We start from the raw sequence: 16,513 nt of genomic DNA, 5'->3' as shown, positions 1-16,513 counted from the left end.
AAATTGATTTTATTTAAATATTTTTGGCTTCATTCCATCAATGGTTGGGTCATTTTAATTCAACTCCGCTTCGAATCCACTCTGCATCATCTAAACACTTTCATTATTTCTTTGTGACATCTTTGCTTCCTCTCCAGCGAATCATTATCAAGAAATGTTATTGTAAACGTTGGGTGATGTCTTTTCAAACAATTTTTTGAAATTTAAATTCATAGACACAGTATGTATGGTAATAAAGATAAAAATATATATATTATATAAATTTTACCTTCATATACTCTTGCAGCACATATTCAAATGACACCTTCTTTTTGGTTCGTTACTCTCCTGCATTCCGTCGTACGAAATTTTCTTCAACCCACTATCTAAACACAATAAATAATGACTGTAATACCAACAATGGCAAAGCGCAAATAGTTCTAAAGTTAGGCCAGATATATATATATATATATATATATATATATATATATATATATATATATATATATATATATATATATATATATATATATATATATATATATATATATATATATATATATATATATATATATATATATATATATATATATATATATATATATATATATATATATATATATATATATATATATATATATATATATATATATATATATATATATATATATATATATATATATATAGATATATAGATTAATATTTATTGAACTTTAATGTGTAAGAAGAAAAGTTTAATTTTTTGACCGAGAAGTAACTAAAATTGTCATTTGTTTATTTAGAAATAATGGAATTATAAAAAATACACGAATTTAATTTTTGTGATGAAGTAGGAAATGGGAGTCGCCTTGTAATATTGCTGTGAAATTGCTCTATTCCTCGTGGATCTGTTAAGAGGAGATGGCATAATCCAACTCATTTGCAATATCCAACGATTTTTATTCATTTCATGGAACGAACAATCATCTGCGTACACCCTCGATCGTGCCGGAAGAAAATGATTCATAAATATAATTTCGTCGAGGAACCCTTCCTTCCCGAGAGGAGAGAACTTCATTAGTCGTATGAGAAACGATTTCCAGGTTATAGTGTTTATAGACAAATAGAGATGGTTGGTGTCACGTTCCTTGCTAAGGTCGTGATTGCTACGAGGCGCCAATATCGTTTGGCAGACGGGCGTCGTCAACGTCGTCGGCTGGCGTCTCCGACGGGTTTTCATCAAAACCACAAGATATACTAATTATTTTTGAAAATGGGGAAATGGCGACACACACGTAACCGCGCGTTTAATGGAATTCTACTCCCTAAATTCTCTCGGTTATATGTCGTTTACCGCCTAGAAGGGTTGATTGTAATTTGCCAGACAACTTTGTTGTTGTTTTTGCCGATGAAAGCTTAAATTTTGATGGTTTATTGGTGGGTGTCATCTGAGTTTTTGCTTAGTGAAACTAAAAATCTATTGCGTCAAAATTTAATGACAATTCCGCCAACAACTAATTGCTAATACGCGCTAAGGTAAATGTCCGACCTATCGGATACTTAACAAAATAACTCAGGTTAGTCAAAAATAAGGTTACTATTTATAAAACTTCTAGATTCCTCTTGTTAACGTTTCGCCAATCATGTTTTTCGCTTCTTCAGAGCTTGAGTGAAACTGGCTCGTATTTTACTCTGTATCTGCTTATATATTGTTTGAGGGGGGCGGAGCTAAATGAGGGGCATAAATGTCGTCTAGGATGGCTGACTCCCATATTGTTGACAATTAATGACCTGAGCCTTGGTTAAGATTGTTAGTTGGTTATAATTTTCTATAGATGGATTTTTCGTTGATAGAAGAATTGACTACATGCAGAAAGTTTAGTTTTAGTGTTCGCCAACTGCTGATGAGTTTATTTATCTTAGTTTTAAGGCTTTTTCATATTCTTTGAGCCTAGTTGATATTTTTCGTCCTGTCTCTCCATCGTGTTCTGTAACGCATATGCATTTTGTCTTTGACGGAGATGAATAAAAAATCGATTTGAACTTGTTAGGGTCATATAAATTGTTTTGTATTTTCTCGAAAACGAAGGAAGATTTTTTGCATTTGTGAACTATTCATTTCCGGACCCATGCCTATATTATATTTTTATTAAAATTATTCGGAAGTTTTTTCCGGACGCCCTGTATACAAAGGTAATGTGAACCGCACTAAATCTATTTTTTAATACCTGTACTTGTAGCAATAATTTGTCATTATTCTTTTAAAAACTGAAACCAAAAAAACAGTCAAAAAACCGTACTCTATTAATACTAATTTTTGAAAACTATTATTATGAGCTTTTATTTAAGTGCCACTCAGGCATATATTAAGTATTTTGCTTACCAATTCTTCTCTTGCGAGTTGACAATAATGACCGTTACTAACTCAACTTTTTTTTGTAAGTGACAGTAATTTTATTTTAGTTGTCCAGTTTGAAATATTAATAGTAATGATACATTTAATTAAATTTTTCTCCTTAAATTGTAAATCTATCATGCTGCGTGGCAAAGATATTTTTTGGTTATTGTAGTATAGTCAGTGAGCAAGTAGAGCTTGATTTTAAGCGACAGTTCAGGCAATAATGTTGTAGATTTTATTTTCATTTTGTATGTTTTTTATATTATGTTATACTCTGTTTATGTTATTGTATATATCGTGCTATTTTGAATTCGGATATTCAATAATAAATATTTGTTAGGTAGCCGGATTTATAATTGAATAAAAGCATTGCTTACTTTTATTGACCAACAATATTGATAATTCCGTTCTATTTCAGTAAGGTGGTGTTTAGCGTTGTTTGATGATACGAATCCCGTTGTTTGTATTTGTGGTATTAGAAGTTGAGGAATATCAAGTACAGTTGTTAGTTAATTTGTACACATCACATAAGCAACCGTTAATAATATATTATGCAACGCGTTTTGCTAAGACTAAGACCATTAACAATGTTATGTGCTTCTATGTAAGTAAAGCAAGATTGCCTAGTGATTGCACATGGTCTCCCTAATTTGCGTGATGGATGGATATGATTCGCTTAAACGAGACGTACGCACAGTCTGTCTATTAGCGTGCTGCTTGAACCCAACCTGAATTCCTGTTTGTCAAGTATGTAACTCTATATACAATGATGTTTTAGAATACAGACTCAAGTATTGTTTGACTGCTTTTTCGCTTGAATATATCTTTCTCGTTAGACAATGGTTTTATTAGTAGTTTTCGGGAGTGATCTTTTATGGCGGACGCCCTCAGATCGGCAAAGAATGTCATCGTGCATGGCAGGGTGTAGGCCAGGAGGAATGCTACTCTTACTCAAAGCCTTAACACCTTCACAAACAGGGTCGGATAGATTCCGAAAAGTTTTGACGATTTAAATTGGGAAAACTAGATACTGGGTAGACCGGTCCGGACACTTGTGTTACATATGTTATAGTTAGACTCTGAATAGTCCCGTCATATCAGTTGAACTTTGCATTGCTTGGTTGGGCAGCGCCCAATAATCAGAACCGACCATTCTTCATTTCACGGACCAGTAGTTGTTATTTCAGGTATTCCTAGTTATGCTAGTAATTCTAATCATTTCTTCTCATGAATAGCGTAATGGTTTCTCCATTTTTCAATATCAATTCTCTAACTTAACCAATTCGTTTTGTTGGTCTTTGTTTGTCTTGATATTCTCGCTACTTCGGCGCTCTGCGCTGACCTATCAGACCTTTCTCTTTTGTTTGCGACTGTAGCCGCTCGGTTTTTGATTTTGTATACTTTTCGATGTCTTCTCTCTCTATGAGAGACATTTCTTCCATAGCATGTATTCTCCTTTTGTAATATGCACTTTGGTTTGACAGTTTGGATTATAGCACCTAAAGGAATTCACCAGTGCACCATAACTAATCAGAGATCTGATCCACTTTACAATCCTCTCTTAGTAGTCACTTGATTTTATATTTGATTAAATTGCGAGAAAGGAAGTTTTTGATTCCGGTTTTTGTCGAAGTCGTTAACAAGTAATGTCCTGTTTTTTCGACAATCCTCTTTAGGGTTAAGGTCACCCAGGTGAATTATCCTTGTATAATATTACTTTTAGTGGATTAGGCTTGCGTTTTGGTGCGTATGTATAGTAATATCTTTCTTAGTTTCGATTTCTTCAAAATTCAACCTGCAAATGGTTTATAAGATTTGCCCAAAGGGGCATCGCATCGGCACATATTTGAATATGCATTTTCTCTCATTAAATAAACGTTGAGTCGATTTTACTAATTTTTTGTCGTTATTCGATTGCCGACGGGTTTGTTGTTATGCACACACATGTATTTAATTAACCGCTCGCCGGGGTTAATTAATAACCATTCCATTAATCATTCATGTTTATCGATGCTCGGAGAAAAAATGGAAATAGGTATAATTAATCTGGATAATGATGTGTGGCAGATGAAATGTCGTTATTTGCGGATTGAAATACGGTTAAAAACACTGTTTGAAAATAGGATCATGTTTCACGTAATTTAACGTGTCTATCTGCATCGGGTATAATTTACACGGCACCCATTGATTTCGAAAGATATTAAATAATTAATCAATAGTTGGCAGTAAAAAATGATAAAACACATTCTAAAGCAATTTTCTTAACTGACCAAGGGAGTGTGGATAACAGCCTAAATGTTGAGCCTATCAGAGCCGTGGTGTGCTAGACCCATTAGAGGTGACCATAGTTAATTCGCAAATATGAAAGATATGTCCCAATTGAGGATATCTTAGCCAACAATCTCATAGGACCAGAACCAACTGGTGTAAACTGCATTAGCTCGACCAGTGCATTAGTGCCAAAATTAACGTAGTGATTAGACTAATCTCGACTGCCACAACAATTGACAAAACATGACAAATTTATCGACAGTCGTATTATGCGATTTAATTAAAATTTTAATTACACTAAATTACGGTTAAATGCGTTTAATTGGTGGGCATGTAGCCTATTGCGAATATGACACGGCAATAATCGAATAATACAGAATGTATATCTTAGGACGCGCTAGGGGGAAAGTAAAGAGATTGCGAAGGATCTGAGAATCGTCCCTCGGGATTGGACCCTTATATTACTGTTCCGAACTGGCTGCTTGCTTGCGGATGAAAACAATGACCCTTTCATGGCCGAGGTCCGAATTATCGATGGAGTTTGCGAAACATCCCGCATTAAGTCGCCACCATCATTTAGGTTAATGACAAGTTAATTTACAAATTCCGATTACGATCGTACCCTAGAAGCTGTTAAAATATGGCTTGTCATCGAAAACCAAAGGCATGGATAACTGATACGTCTGTGCAGCAACCGTGACGCTTAAGGAATTAAGGGAAGAGTTGCTAGTCAGCGTATATGTCTGGCTGGCTAATGTCAGAAATTTATCAAACATCAAGCCTGTATATATAGATATATATATATATATATATATATATATATATATATATATATATATATATATATATATATATATATATATATATATATATATATATATATAATATATATATATACATATATATATATATATATATATATATATATATATATATATATATATATATATATATATATATATATATATATATATATATATATATATATATATATATATATATATATATATATATATATATATATATATATATATATATATATATATATATATATATATATATATATATATATATATATATATATATATATATATATATATATATATATATATATATATATATATATATATATATATTATATATATATATATATATATATATATATATATATATATATATATATATATATATATATATATATATATATATATATATATATATATATATATATATATATATATATATCTATATATACAGGCTTGATGTTTGATAAATTTCTGACATTAGCCAGCCAGACATATACGCTGACTAGCAACTCTTCCCTTAATTCCTTAAGCGTCACGGTTGCTGCACAGACGTATCAGTTATCCATGCCTTTGGTTTTCGATGACAAGCCATATTTTAACAGCTTCTAGGGTACGATCGTAATCGGAATTTGTAAATTAACTTGTCATTAACCTAAATGATGGTGGCGACTTAATGCGGGATGTTTCGCAAACTCCATCGATAATTCGGACCTCGGCCATGAAAGGGTCATTGTTTTCATCCGCAAGCAAGCAGCCAGTTCGGAACAGTAATATAAGGGTCCAATCCCGAGGGACGATTCTCAGATCCTTCGCAGTAGATGTATAGTGCCGATATAAGCAACAGAAACCGTACATAACCTCAATTTCCTAACCCCCCCGCAGCGGGGGCCCCCCGCGCGTGGCGTCCTAGTGTCCCCCCTGTCTACCAGAGTGCGCTCCGCCCCCCACCCAGCTTGTGTAGCGTCCTGTTTTGCCCCGGTTCCGCCCGTCGCTGCTAGATGTCGCCAGCTTGTGTAGCGTCCTGTTTTGCCCCGGTTCCGCCCGTCGCTGCTAGATGTCGCGCGCTCCGACCGTCGTAGGCCCCCCCGGTAGAGGGCGGTGACGGTGCGGCGCGGTGACGCGGTGGATCGGGAGGATAATTAAATAAACTTGAATTTTAATACATTTTATTTTATTTTATTTATAAAATTGGTCTGGCGAGGAGTTTCTTCTTCTTTTTATGTCGATTCAGTCGACCATCCCATTGTTCCTGTTCCTTGCGTTGTTCTTCTTCCCGTTCCCGGAGGAAATCTAAATACGAAGTGCACTCCTCGCCGTCCCACTCCGTCGACCACCCACCCGGGTACTCCTGCTGCTCTTCTTTTGATCCACCGGGTTGCTCCTGCTGCTGGTGATGTTCCCTTGTCGTTTCATGTCGTACCGGGAATTCTAACCCCCGGTACTCTTTGTGTGATTTGAATATGTGACGCCCTAAGCGATGCGCCAACATAATATGCGACTTGTCATACGGACAAACCGCGATTTTTTCTAGAACAAAACAAAGTATGATATGTAGCGTTTCCTATAAAACACACATTTTTTTTTTAAACAAAACTTCCAAAAAGGGGGGTTATCAAATTATTTTAAAAATTGTTTTTTAAGTTATACGCGCATACCAAAATTCACGTTTCAATTCACTGTCATTTAAATGTAAGTGTATTATTGTCAAAAGGGCAAACTGCAATTTTTTAGTACAAAAAATAAACAAAAAAATGTATATATTTCGCGTTTTCCCCATAAAACGCACATTTTTGAAACAAAACTTTCAGTAAGTGGGGGGTCATCAAATAATTTTAAAAATTGTTTATTTTTTAAAAGCCAAAATTCCCTATTCACTGTCATTTAAAAGATATTAAAAACGCTCAATTTAATTCGATTATTATTGTCAAAAAGGCAAACTGCAATTTTTTAGTACAAAAAATAAAACATATTTCGCGTTTTCCCCATAAAACGCACATTTTTGAAACAAATTTAAAAATTGTTTATTTTTTAAAAGCCAAAATTCCCTTTTCCATTCACTGTCATTTAAAAGATATTAAAAACACTCAATTTAAATCGGTTATTATGCAACGTAAAAAAGATGAGTATCATATTTTAAAAACAGGTAGAAACTAACCAAAAAAGTGATAACCCAAACTGAAACCCACAAGAAAAGACGCGCACTGTATAAAGGTAATTAAAATATAAAACTTACCAGTTGTAGGGTCGTAGGGAAATGGACATCGCACTTCTGTATTCATTGCACTGAATATAGTCTATAATACACATGCAACGTATTTATACACATGCACTCCTTCCATGGTTGAATTAAAAGTCGAAAGGTCTTCAACCCACAAGCACCAACGCCGATTTGAATAGACGCGATGTTGTCGCCAGACAACCGTGCAGATAGGAGTCTCAGGGTCAACACGCTTTCACACGGGAACGCAACCGCTTCGGACGTTGGACGAACGTATGTTGCCGCAAAAGATCAAGGCCAACTTGCTTTCATTTTTTACAATCTCCGTATGGGATGTGGAATTTCATAACGCGCCGAGTCTAAATGTCGAGTTGTTTTGCTTGTTGAGAATAATAATTAATTGCCCCCTTTATATTTGCTCCGTGGGATTAACGTAATGGGAAAAATTTGTTGCAACGCATGTGGAGGTGTCTTCGTTTGTTAACTTTTAGAAAGTATTCTCGCACCGTATAAATACATCTCATTTTTCTCTGTTTTGTCAGTAGTTGTTTTTGGTATTATTCGTGCAACGTGGAAGCTAACTTAGTGGTTTGGTGTTCGTACAAAAAAGCAGTAAGTACCTTTTTTATTGTTTTATTTTAATTCTTTAACATTTGTTATTATTTTATAAAGGTCCTAAAGATCATCTTAGTACTCTCAACCCGTAACCGCAAATAGAATAGCAGCCAATCTTAAGCGTAAGTTTTTTTTATTTTTTTTATTTTGAGATAAAATAATTAATAATAATTTATAGATGGACTTAAGTCAACTGAATCAAACCTGTCTTGCAGAAGGTGATTTTGAGCAGCCGATTGTCAAACTGCATGAATTGCCGATAGGCGTTCCGTTTAAAATTACTAGAGCCAAAATTGTTAATACAAAATTTGGCAATTCCGTGTTGCTGCAATTAGAAAATTCCGTAGTATTTCTTCCTACTCGCGTGACAGAAGCTTTCCGTCCGAGACTAGAACACTTTGCGTCGGGGCAGTACAAACTGGTCTACGAGGGATCCAAAGATATTGGAAAGCCCAACTCTTTAAAGAAATTCAAAATAATTCAAAATTAATCAACATATTATACAGGGTAAGTCTTATTTACTGTTATATATTTAATAAACCACGATGCGCGTAAAGCAGATCATTCATAGAGCGCAAATCTTAATTTTAACCTTACAAAAATTAAAAAAGCATAAAAAAGCATATTTCCGACAAGTTCACTCTTAGAGATAGTGATGTGTGGCTTAGGAGACTAAGTAAAAAATATTGAATCTTGCAACCAAATCGTTTCTAACGAAAAGGATTTATCTATTGGGTTAAAAAGAAAATTACAAACTACAATTCAACATCTGAAAGCTATTAGAAAAAAATTATTCTTAATTATCAACATAAGCATTTTGGATTGGGATTACAAAGTAGTAGCCGCGAGACAAACACAAATGAAATTGTTGTATGGGAATCGGTAGCGTCGTGTTTCCAGGGAAGAGTTCAGACTGGTGTCATAATTAATTTACTTCATAAAGATTTAATTCAATTTTTTAAACGATTCTCGTCCAATATTTCAACAAAAAATTAGTCAAATTTTAAAGAAATTTTTATTGCTGAAAGTAAATACCACATTTTGCGGTGAATTTATTAAGGCAAAAAATGATGTCCAAGGCGAAGTTGATGTTAAATATCTGAGTACCGGAAATGCTGTAGTTGATTTAGGAACAGAATTGAATGATTGGTTTGTTGAAAATGTGCAAGATAAAATTTTAAATCAAATGTCAGAGTTTCAGGAACGTGATTCCGGGTGGGCTTTAAATAATATTATTTATTTAGAGATTAACATTAATAAATTTGAAATGGGTAACGGATCATCCTTCGTTGTGCGACATTGACCAAATTATGATTATCGAGCGGGCTATACGAGGTGGAATTTCGGTGTGTGTTGGTAGATATGCGGAGGCCAACAATAAATATATGCCCAACTACGATTCATCCAGGGATGATTCCTATATCATGTACTTTGACGTCAATAACCTCTATGGCAAGGCCATGTGCGAGCCTCTTCCTTACGGAGGATTCGACTGGATGTCTCATCAAGAGATTGATTCATTTACTGTCATGAACATTCCAGATGAATCTTCCCAAGGATATATCCTAGAGGTAGACCTGGAATACCCGCAGAAATTACATGACACACATAGAGATTTTCCATTTTGTGCCGAACATCGAGTGCCCCCCAATTCAAAGTTACCAAAACTAATGACTACTTTGTATAATAAAGAAAAATACGTCATACACTATCGCAATTTAAAACAGGCTCTCAAAAACGGTCTCGTACTAAAGAAAATTCACAAATATTAAAATTTAACCAATCTCGTTGGTTGAAATGTTATATCGATCATAATAATAAATTAAGAACCCAAGCAAAGACAAAATTTGGTATAAATTTATACAAATTGTTTAATAATGCCGCTTACGGTAAAACAATGGAAAACATTCGCAAGCATCGTATTGTTAAATTTGTTAAAGCGTGGGATGGTCGCTACGGTGCGAAAAATTTAATTTCTAGTCCTAGATTTCACAGTAGAACCATACTTGATAACAATTTGTTGCTTATAGAATTAAAAAAATCGGAACTTTGCTTTAATAAGCCACTTTATATTGGAATGTCCATATTGGATTTGTCGAAAACGACCATGTACGAGTTTCATTATAATTACATGCTTCCAAATTTGGGTCCCGAAAAATGTAAAATTCAATACATGGATACGGACAGTTTCATTTATAATATCAAATGTTATGACGCATATGAAGCGTTATTAAGGCCGATTTAACAAAAATTTGACACGTCTGATTATCCTAATGACAATCCCTATAATATACCGCAAATCAACAAAAAGGTTTTGGGGTTGATGAAGGATGAGACTAATGGCACCATCATTAGTCATTATGCGGGGTTAAGGTCGAAAATGTATACTTTCAAAATTCTTAACGGGTGTAGTTAAAAAGTCAAAGGGTATTCAGTACAATATTGTAAAAAATAAAATTTCATTTGATGACTACGTAGAATGCTTAACAAATTTTAGGGAAAAGTACGCCACTCAACGAACCATTCGTTCATACACTCACAATGTATTTAGCATCGAACAAACAAAAGTTGCCTTGAGTCCTTTAGACGATAAACGTTATCTTTTGCCGAATTCATATGAAACGCTTCCGTGGGGACATTATAAAGTGCCGTAATTATTTTTTAATATATTTTTGTTACAGATTATGGTCAAACAACTTACATTAGAAAGCCTTTGTATTATAACAATTTGCGAAAATATTAGGTGTAGTGCTGATTTTTTGCTTGAGTCACCTTTGCCTTGGAAACTAACGATACTAATATTTAAATATTATTCGAAATATAGATGGAAGTACCTTAAACAATTAGCGCTCCAGTCTGATGGCAATTCTTTATTAAATTTAGAATTCATTCTGTTGAATAAGAGATTTGGATCGTCTTACAGAAATAGCATTTTGGCAACTCCAACCATTGATTTTGACGGAGAATCCGCTTACTGTTTATGGGTCAGTTATTACAGGATAAAATATTCGGAAATTTTAGTTTGTAAATCTTGTCACTTTATATTTCAACTAGTTAAAAAATTTAAAAAGAAAAATTTTAGACTTTTATTGGATCACTATCATTTACAGCTGGATATAAATAATTTGAATGATGTATATCACGATAAACAATTTTGGTGTCAAAGCTGCTTTGAAGAAGTTTTGTTCACTGTAGAAACTGAAGATGAATGTAATTTAATGCTTCACGATGAGAGGAAATATGGAAAAAAGTTACGCTTTTCTGATAGTCCATTGAACTATTAATACTGTGGTTTTATTATAACATATGTAACTGTAGATAAGACTTTTATGTATTGATTGTATTCCATTGTATTGCAACAAGAATAAACATGTATATATTTAGACGCTATTTTCTTTTTTACCACCACCACAACACCGCATAATAATTACACAGAAGTTTGTAATTGTATAATTTATTTATTATATACATTATTACTATTTTACAATTTCGTTAAATGCTAAATTATTAAATTGTTCTAGTTTTCTTTTGCACTCTTGAGCTTGCATCCGCGCCACTTGCAAGTCTGTATTAAAAAGCGCAATTTGTGTTTCAATTTCGTTGATATTGCACTCTAATCCCGACAACTGAGACGCCAAGTTTCTTTTTAAATTGAATGCCTCACAAATGACACTTTTTTCTCTACCGTCCGTGAACACTTCGAGCCAATCAGCGGATGACGTTGGAGCTGCAAACGCTTCACTTGTGGTAGTTTTCTTCTTCTTCTTGCGGGATACGACCGACGCACTTTGTTTTCGTTTGGTCGCAGATTTTTTGGTTTGTTGCTCTACAGGAACGAAGCTGGACGGGAGCACTTCTGATGAAGGAAATTGCAACTCGAAATTTTCCAATAAATTATACAATTCGTTGGATGTCACAATTTTCTCTTGAGCCATCATATACACGTATTTATGTCAGAACTTCTAAATCGAGACTAAATTTATTTCAAAACGTCTACGTTGTCTACCCACGAATCGTGCGACTTATCCAATCCCAACCAGCGCACGAGAACCATATTGCCTCGTCTGCGCAACACCTTTTCGACGAGATATAAGTCCGGGTTAACTGTCTTCTGCAATTCTTCTTCATAAAATCCGCCCATTATGGGTTTACCCTGCATATCTTGAAGCAAATACGTTACGGGGTTAGTAACCCGTACTTTAACAATTTTAAACAATTCCGTGGTCCAATTCGGTGTATAACCTTTGTTGAAAACGTGCTTGACTTTGCTGATTCTAACGATGTCGCCGACTTTAAGTTTACGAGGACCGAATATTTTTATGCTACTATACGCGGTTTTCAAAATTCTCTTTTCGTTGCTCTTACTCACATCGATGGGTTTCGTACCCGTCGTTCTATGTTTTGTGTTATTGTATTCATCAACGATAGAGGCGAGCACATCGATCCATTTGTACGTCCCGCGTAAAGAAAAATGTCGAAACAATTTCTCTTTGAGGGTACGTATCACCCGTTCGACAATTGAGGCCTTTTTTATGCTATACGTACTATAGTGGTTAATTTTATGCTTATCCACAAGTTTCAGAAACGTGTCGTTGTAAAATTCTTTACCGAGATCCGTTTGCAAGTTTTGAGGGTGCCGTCCGTCCTTGAGAATTTTGGAAAACGCCTTGGCGACTTCGACCCCGGTTTTGGTTTTCAACGGGCGACACCATACATATTTTGAGAAACAGTCTATCACAACCAGCACGAATTTAAAATTTCTGTTTTGTTTGCTGTAGCGATCTAATTGGGCCAGATCCGCTTGCCACAGGTCATCCATCCCTCGTATTATAGTCCGGCGGCGAGCATAATTTCTGCGTGCCGGCTTGTGCAGTTCTCGAACCAGTTGTACCTTCTCTTTATTCATAATGTGTGTTCGGTTGCGATGGAGGATTTAAAACCCTTTGTTTCAATACCTTCATTATATTCTCATTTTCGTTCGTAAGTCGCTCCATTTTGGTTACAATATCATGAAATTGCTGTGACAAAACGGCGACTTTTGTCATGTGCTTTTCCAAATCTTTCTTTGCGCTCATTTCGCTTAGCTTTTGGTGGAAAACTTCGCGAAACTGCATAATTTCATTTTCGAGTGTAGTGCTACTCATTTTCAGTTGTTCTTCAAGACGCGAGAATTTAGTTTTGTCTTCAATTTGTAATCTTTTCGTGTACGCTTCGAGTTTCTGTCCAATAATCTTTCTCAATGCAATTTTTAATAAATTACTTGTCTCATCCACATATTTTTTGTTAGCCACGTCACCGTCGTCGCTAGGCGTTTGGACATTGCAAATTTTTAAATTGTTCATATTGACGTTTCCGTCTGGCATATAGTCGAGGGCGCTTCTAATCACAGTATTAGTGAAGGGTCGTCGCAGCGCGCTAGAACGTCCAAACTTGTCCAGACTCATCGTTAAACTAACGTATAAAACCTGATTCTTTTAGCTCTTCAACGATTGAAACTATTTCGTTATCATGAGACGTGTTGCCTGCGTGTTTCGACGCGATTAGTAATTTCAGACGCTCTACGAGTTCATTGACGTCGTCCCAGTATACATATTCAGTAGGAGCGTCATTATAACGCATATTATAACCTTGACCGCTGTACGAGTACGAACGCGACTGAGATTTTATTAAGGGTCGGATGTGACCTTGGTATATTTTGGTACAGTCGATGCGCCTTTCAAACGTCCGATCGCGTCCCTGTGCACCTGGGTAGCCTCCATTATTTTTTTATATTGTGCCAAATCGTCTTTTGTGTATGCTATGGGATCTTTCAAAAACACCAAATTATACAAGCCGCGGGTACCGGAATATCTCTCGCCGTCTACAATAATATCGCCAGATCCTTGATGAAAATCCAGCGATTTATTGCCGAGAAACCATTTGGATGATATTTTGTCGTAAACGGGTCCGTAAACAATATCGGTGTCGGGCGATTTTACCCATAAATTTTGAATATATGAATGGGAAATTTCTGGATATTGTTCCAGGTATGATTGAAGGGATGCGTTGGCCACGCTCGATGTGTCAAACACATCATCTTCCTCCTCATCGATATTTTGCATCTCAACGCTCTTATTGGGATCCGGGCGTTTCCTGAATTTCTTCCATAGGCAAAAATGATACGTTAACCTTATTTTTTGTTTCTTCGTTCGGTTCCTTTTTGTGTTCCCGCTTGACACCTCGACGTTCAGTTTTTATTTCTGCCGGTGACGGTGATAGCTTTATTTTTGCTATACGTTCTAGCGGCTCGCTGACGGGTTTGAAAAGCTTCCGAATTGACGCATCCTCTTCGCTCTTACCCAATTTTAATGTTAAATACTTCTTTCGAATAGATCTAGACAACTCGTTTACTTTTTTTTTTAGCGCCGCGTCGGCGATGTCGGCGGACGTCGCCTTCATGACTGTTTCTATCGACAATTAAATATCGACTTTTATATATTTATCGAAACCCTTGCGGTAGCGTCCGTTTTTTTACGTCGAAATCTTTGACAATTATCAAACAGCCGTACTTTTCTTTCCAGCACTCGGAACAAATTTGTTTAAACGTGTCGTATGAAACGTCGGGTGAGACATGTTCATCATAAACGTGACGTAAATTCATGTCATCCTGTTTAAACAACGCGACAATATTGCAATTGTCACGTATCAATTGCTTGGGTACCTTGGAGTATGTCTGACAGAGATAAATAGCGTCGATGGCCTTGTGTCGGCACATCGAAAAATACTCGCGAATTTTATCTTGCTTGTCGCACGCCACGTCGTCGAAAATAAACAGAGAATTCTCTTTCGCATCGCTGGGGTCGATTATCGAGTCTCTTTCACTGTAGGGATAATATCCAACTCCTTTGACATTGCTCAATACGCGAGATAACAGTTGATATTTTGGTTGATACAACGACTTTGAGTAGACGTAAACATTTTCGAAACTTGCCCCGTTGGGGTTAAAGAGTAGCGCTAACATGGTGTTGGTTTTGCCGCAACCGCTAGGTCCGCAAAACACCGCCCTAAATGAATTGGGTAGCAGTTGACCGTGTTTGCTTTTGTTAAAGAAACCATCTCCGCAAACCAAATCTAAATTATCGATGGGGAGCTTGAGTTTCTGCTGCACCACCCCGCATGACTACAATGTTTATTCGAGACACCTCGTATATATATATACGACACAAGCAATTTCCTTTAATTAGTATGTTATGCTTCGCGTCCGGAAGTGGTCTCGTTAACACGCTTATTAACAAGTTACCTTTTGAAGTACACATTCCGGGTTACCAGTTTTGCGGTCCCGGTACAAAATTGGAAAAACGCTTGAACCGAGGCGATAGCGGGGTGAATCCTTTGGACGCTGCGTGTAAGGTACACGACATTGCCTATTCGCAAAACAAATCGTTAGACGAACGTCATAAAGCGGATAAAGAATTGGAAACGCGTGCGTGGCAGCGAGTAAAATCTAAAGACGCAAAGTTTGGTGAAAAAGCTGCCGCATTCTTTGTCACCGCGACTATGAAAACTAAACGTAAGCTCGGTATGGGTCAACAACGGCGTCCCTCTGTTTCGTTTCGACAGGGTGTCGTGAAAAAGGTTCGCAATGCATTAAAGAAGAAACAATTGTTTCATATCGATAACCCTAAAATGCTTAGAAGATCGGCACTGGAAGCGCTTCGAGCTGGCAGAGCCGCTGTAAGAAAAGCGGGAGGACGTAAAAAAATTAGGGTACCTAGAATTATACCGTTCGAATCAAAATCGGGCGGTATTTTACCACTTTTACCGTTATTAGGAGCGCTAGGGGCTTTAGGTTCGCTCTCGGGCGGAGCCGCTGCTATCGCTAAAACTGTCATCGATGCGAAAAACGCACGAAAGAAACTCGAAGAGGACAACCGCCATAACCGAGCTATGGAAGAGATTGGAAAAAAGGGATCGGGTCTATTCTTGAAAAAGAGTCCGCGCGGCGGATTCGGTCTTTATCTGAAGAAACAAAAAAACTCCCAATAAAGCTACCCAGAAGGGCTCTATACGACGTCGATTTAATATCTCTGGCGCGCAAATTAAAAATTCCTCACTTCAGGGGTGTTTTTATGCGAGATAGTTTACCCCGTCGAATCAGATCGCAAGAATGCGGAATCGTAAATTTGGATGTTCGTCGAAATAGAGGAACCCACTGGGTAGCATACAAAAAGAGGAAGGGAAACGATGTTGAGTATTTTGACAGTTTCG

The 16,513-nt window shown here is 36.1% G+C and overlaps 2 protein-coding genes and 1 long non-coding RNA gene across 4 annotated transcripts in view; 2 read left to right on the top strand and 1 right to left on the bottom strand.

Annotated features, from left to right (window-relative positions):
• Positions 1–16,513, top strand: part of LOC132701502 (membralin) — a 136,933-nt gene that overhangs the window by 55,951 nt on the left and 64,469 nt on the right. The window lies entirely within an intron of this gene.
• Positions 6,343–8,739, bottom strand: LOC132701701 (uncharacterized). Its single transcript, XM_060669833.1, has 2 exons — positions 7,667–8,739; positions 6,343–6,960 (listed from the first exon to the last, which is right to left on the bottom strand). The coding sequence occupies exons 1-2, from the start codon at positions 7,710–7,712 to the stop codon at positions 6,614–6,616; spliced, it is 393 nt and encodes a 130-aa protein (XP_060525816.1). The 5' UTR covers positions 7,713–8,739; the 3' UTR covers positions 6,343–6,613.
• On the top strand, positions 8,131–11,649 carry LOC132701706 (uncharacterized). Its single transcript, XR_009618814.1, has 4 exons — positions 8,131–8,263; positions 8,324–8,388; positions 8,445–8,773; positions 10,948–11,649. It is a non-coding gene; the product is annotated as an uncharacterized LOC132701706 (long non-coding RNA).

The sequence above is a fragment of the Cylas formicarius genome, unplaced genomic scaffold (assembly GCF_029955315.1).
Source record: "Cylas formicarius isolate icCylForm1 unplaced genomic scaffold, icCylForm1.1 PGA_scaffold_10__41_contigs__length_53128322, whole genome shotgun sequence".
NCBI lineage: Eukaryota > Metazoa > Arthropoda > Insecta > Coleoptera > Brentidae > Cylas > Cylas formicarius.
The sequence above is the reverse complement of the archived record's forward strand: the minus strand, read 5'-3'. Positions and strand labels throughout refer to the sequence as shown.

Coding starts and splice junctions, on each gene's coding strand:
- LOC132701701 (XM_060669833.1), bottom strand. CDS start 7,712: ATGAATACAGAAGTGCGATGTCCATTTCCCTACGACCCTACAACTG. Junction 6,961..7,666: donor TCCCTACGACCCTACAACTG/GTAAGTTTTATA, acceptor GTTTTGTTCTAG/AAAAAATCGCGGTTTGTCCG.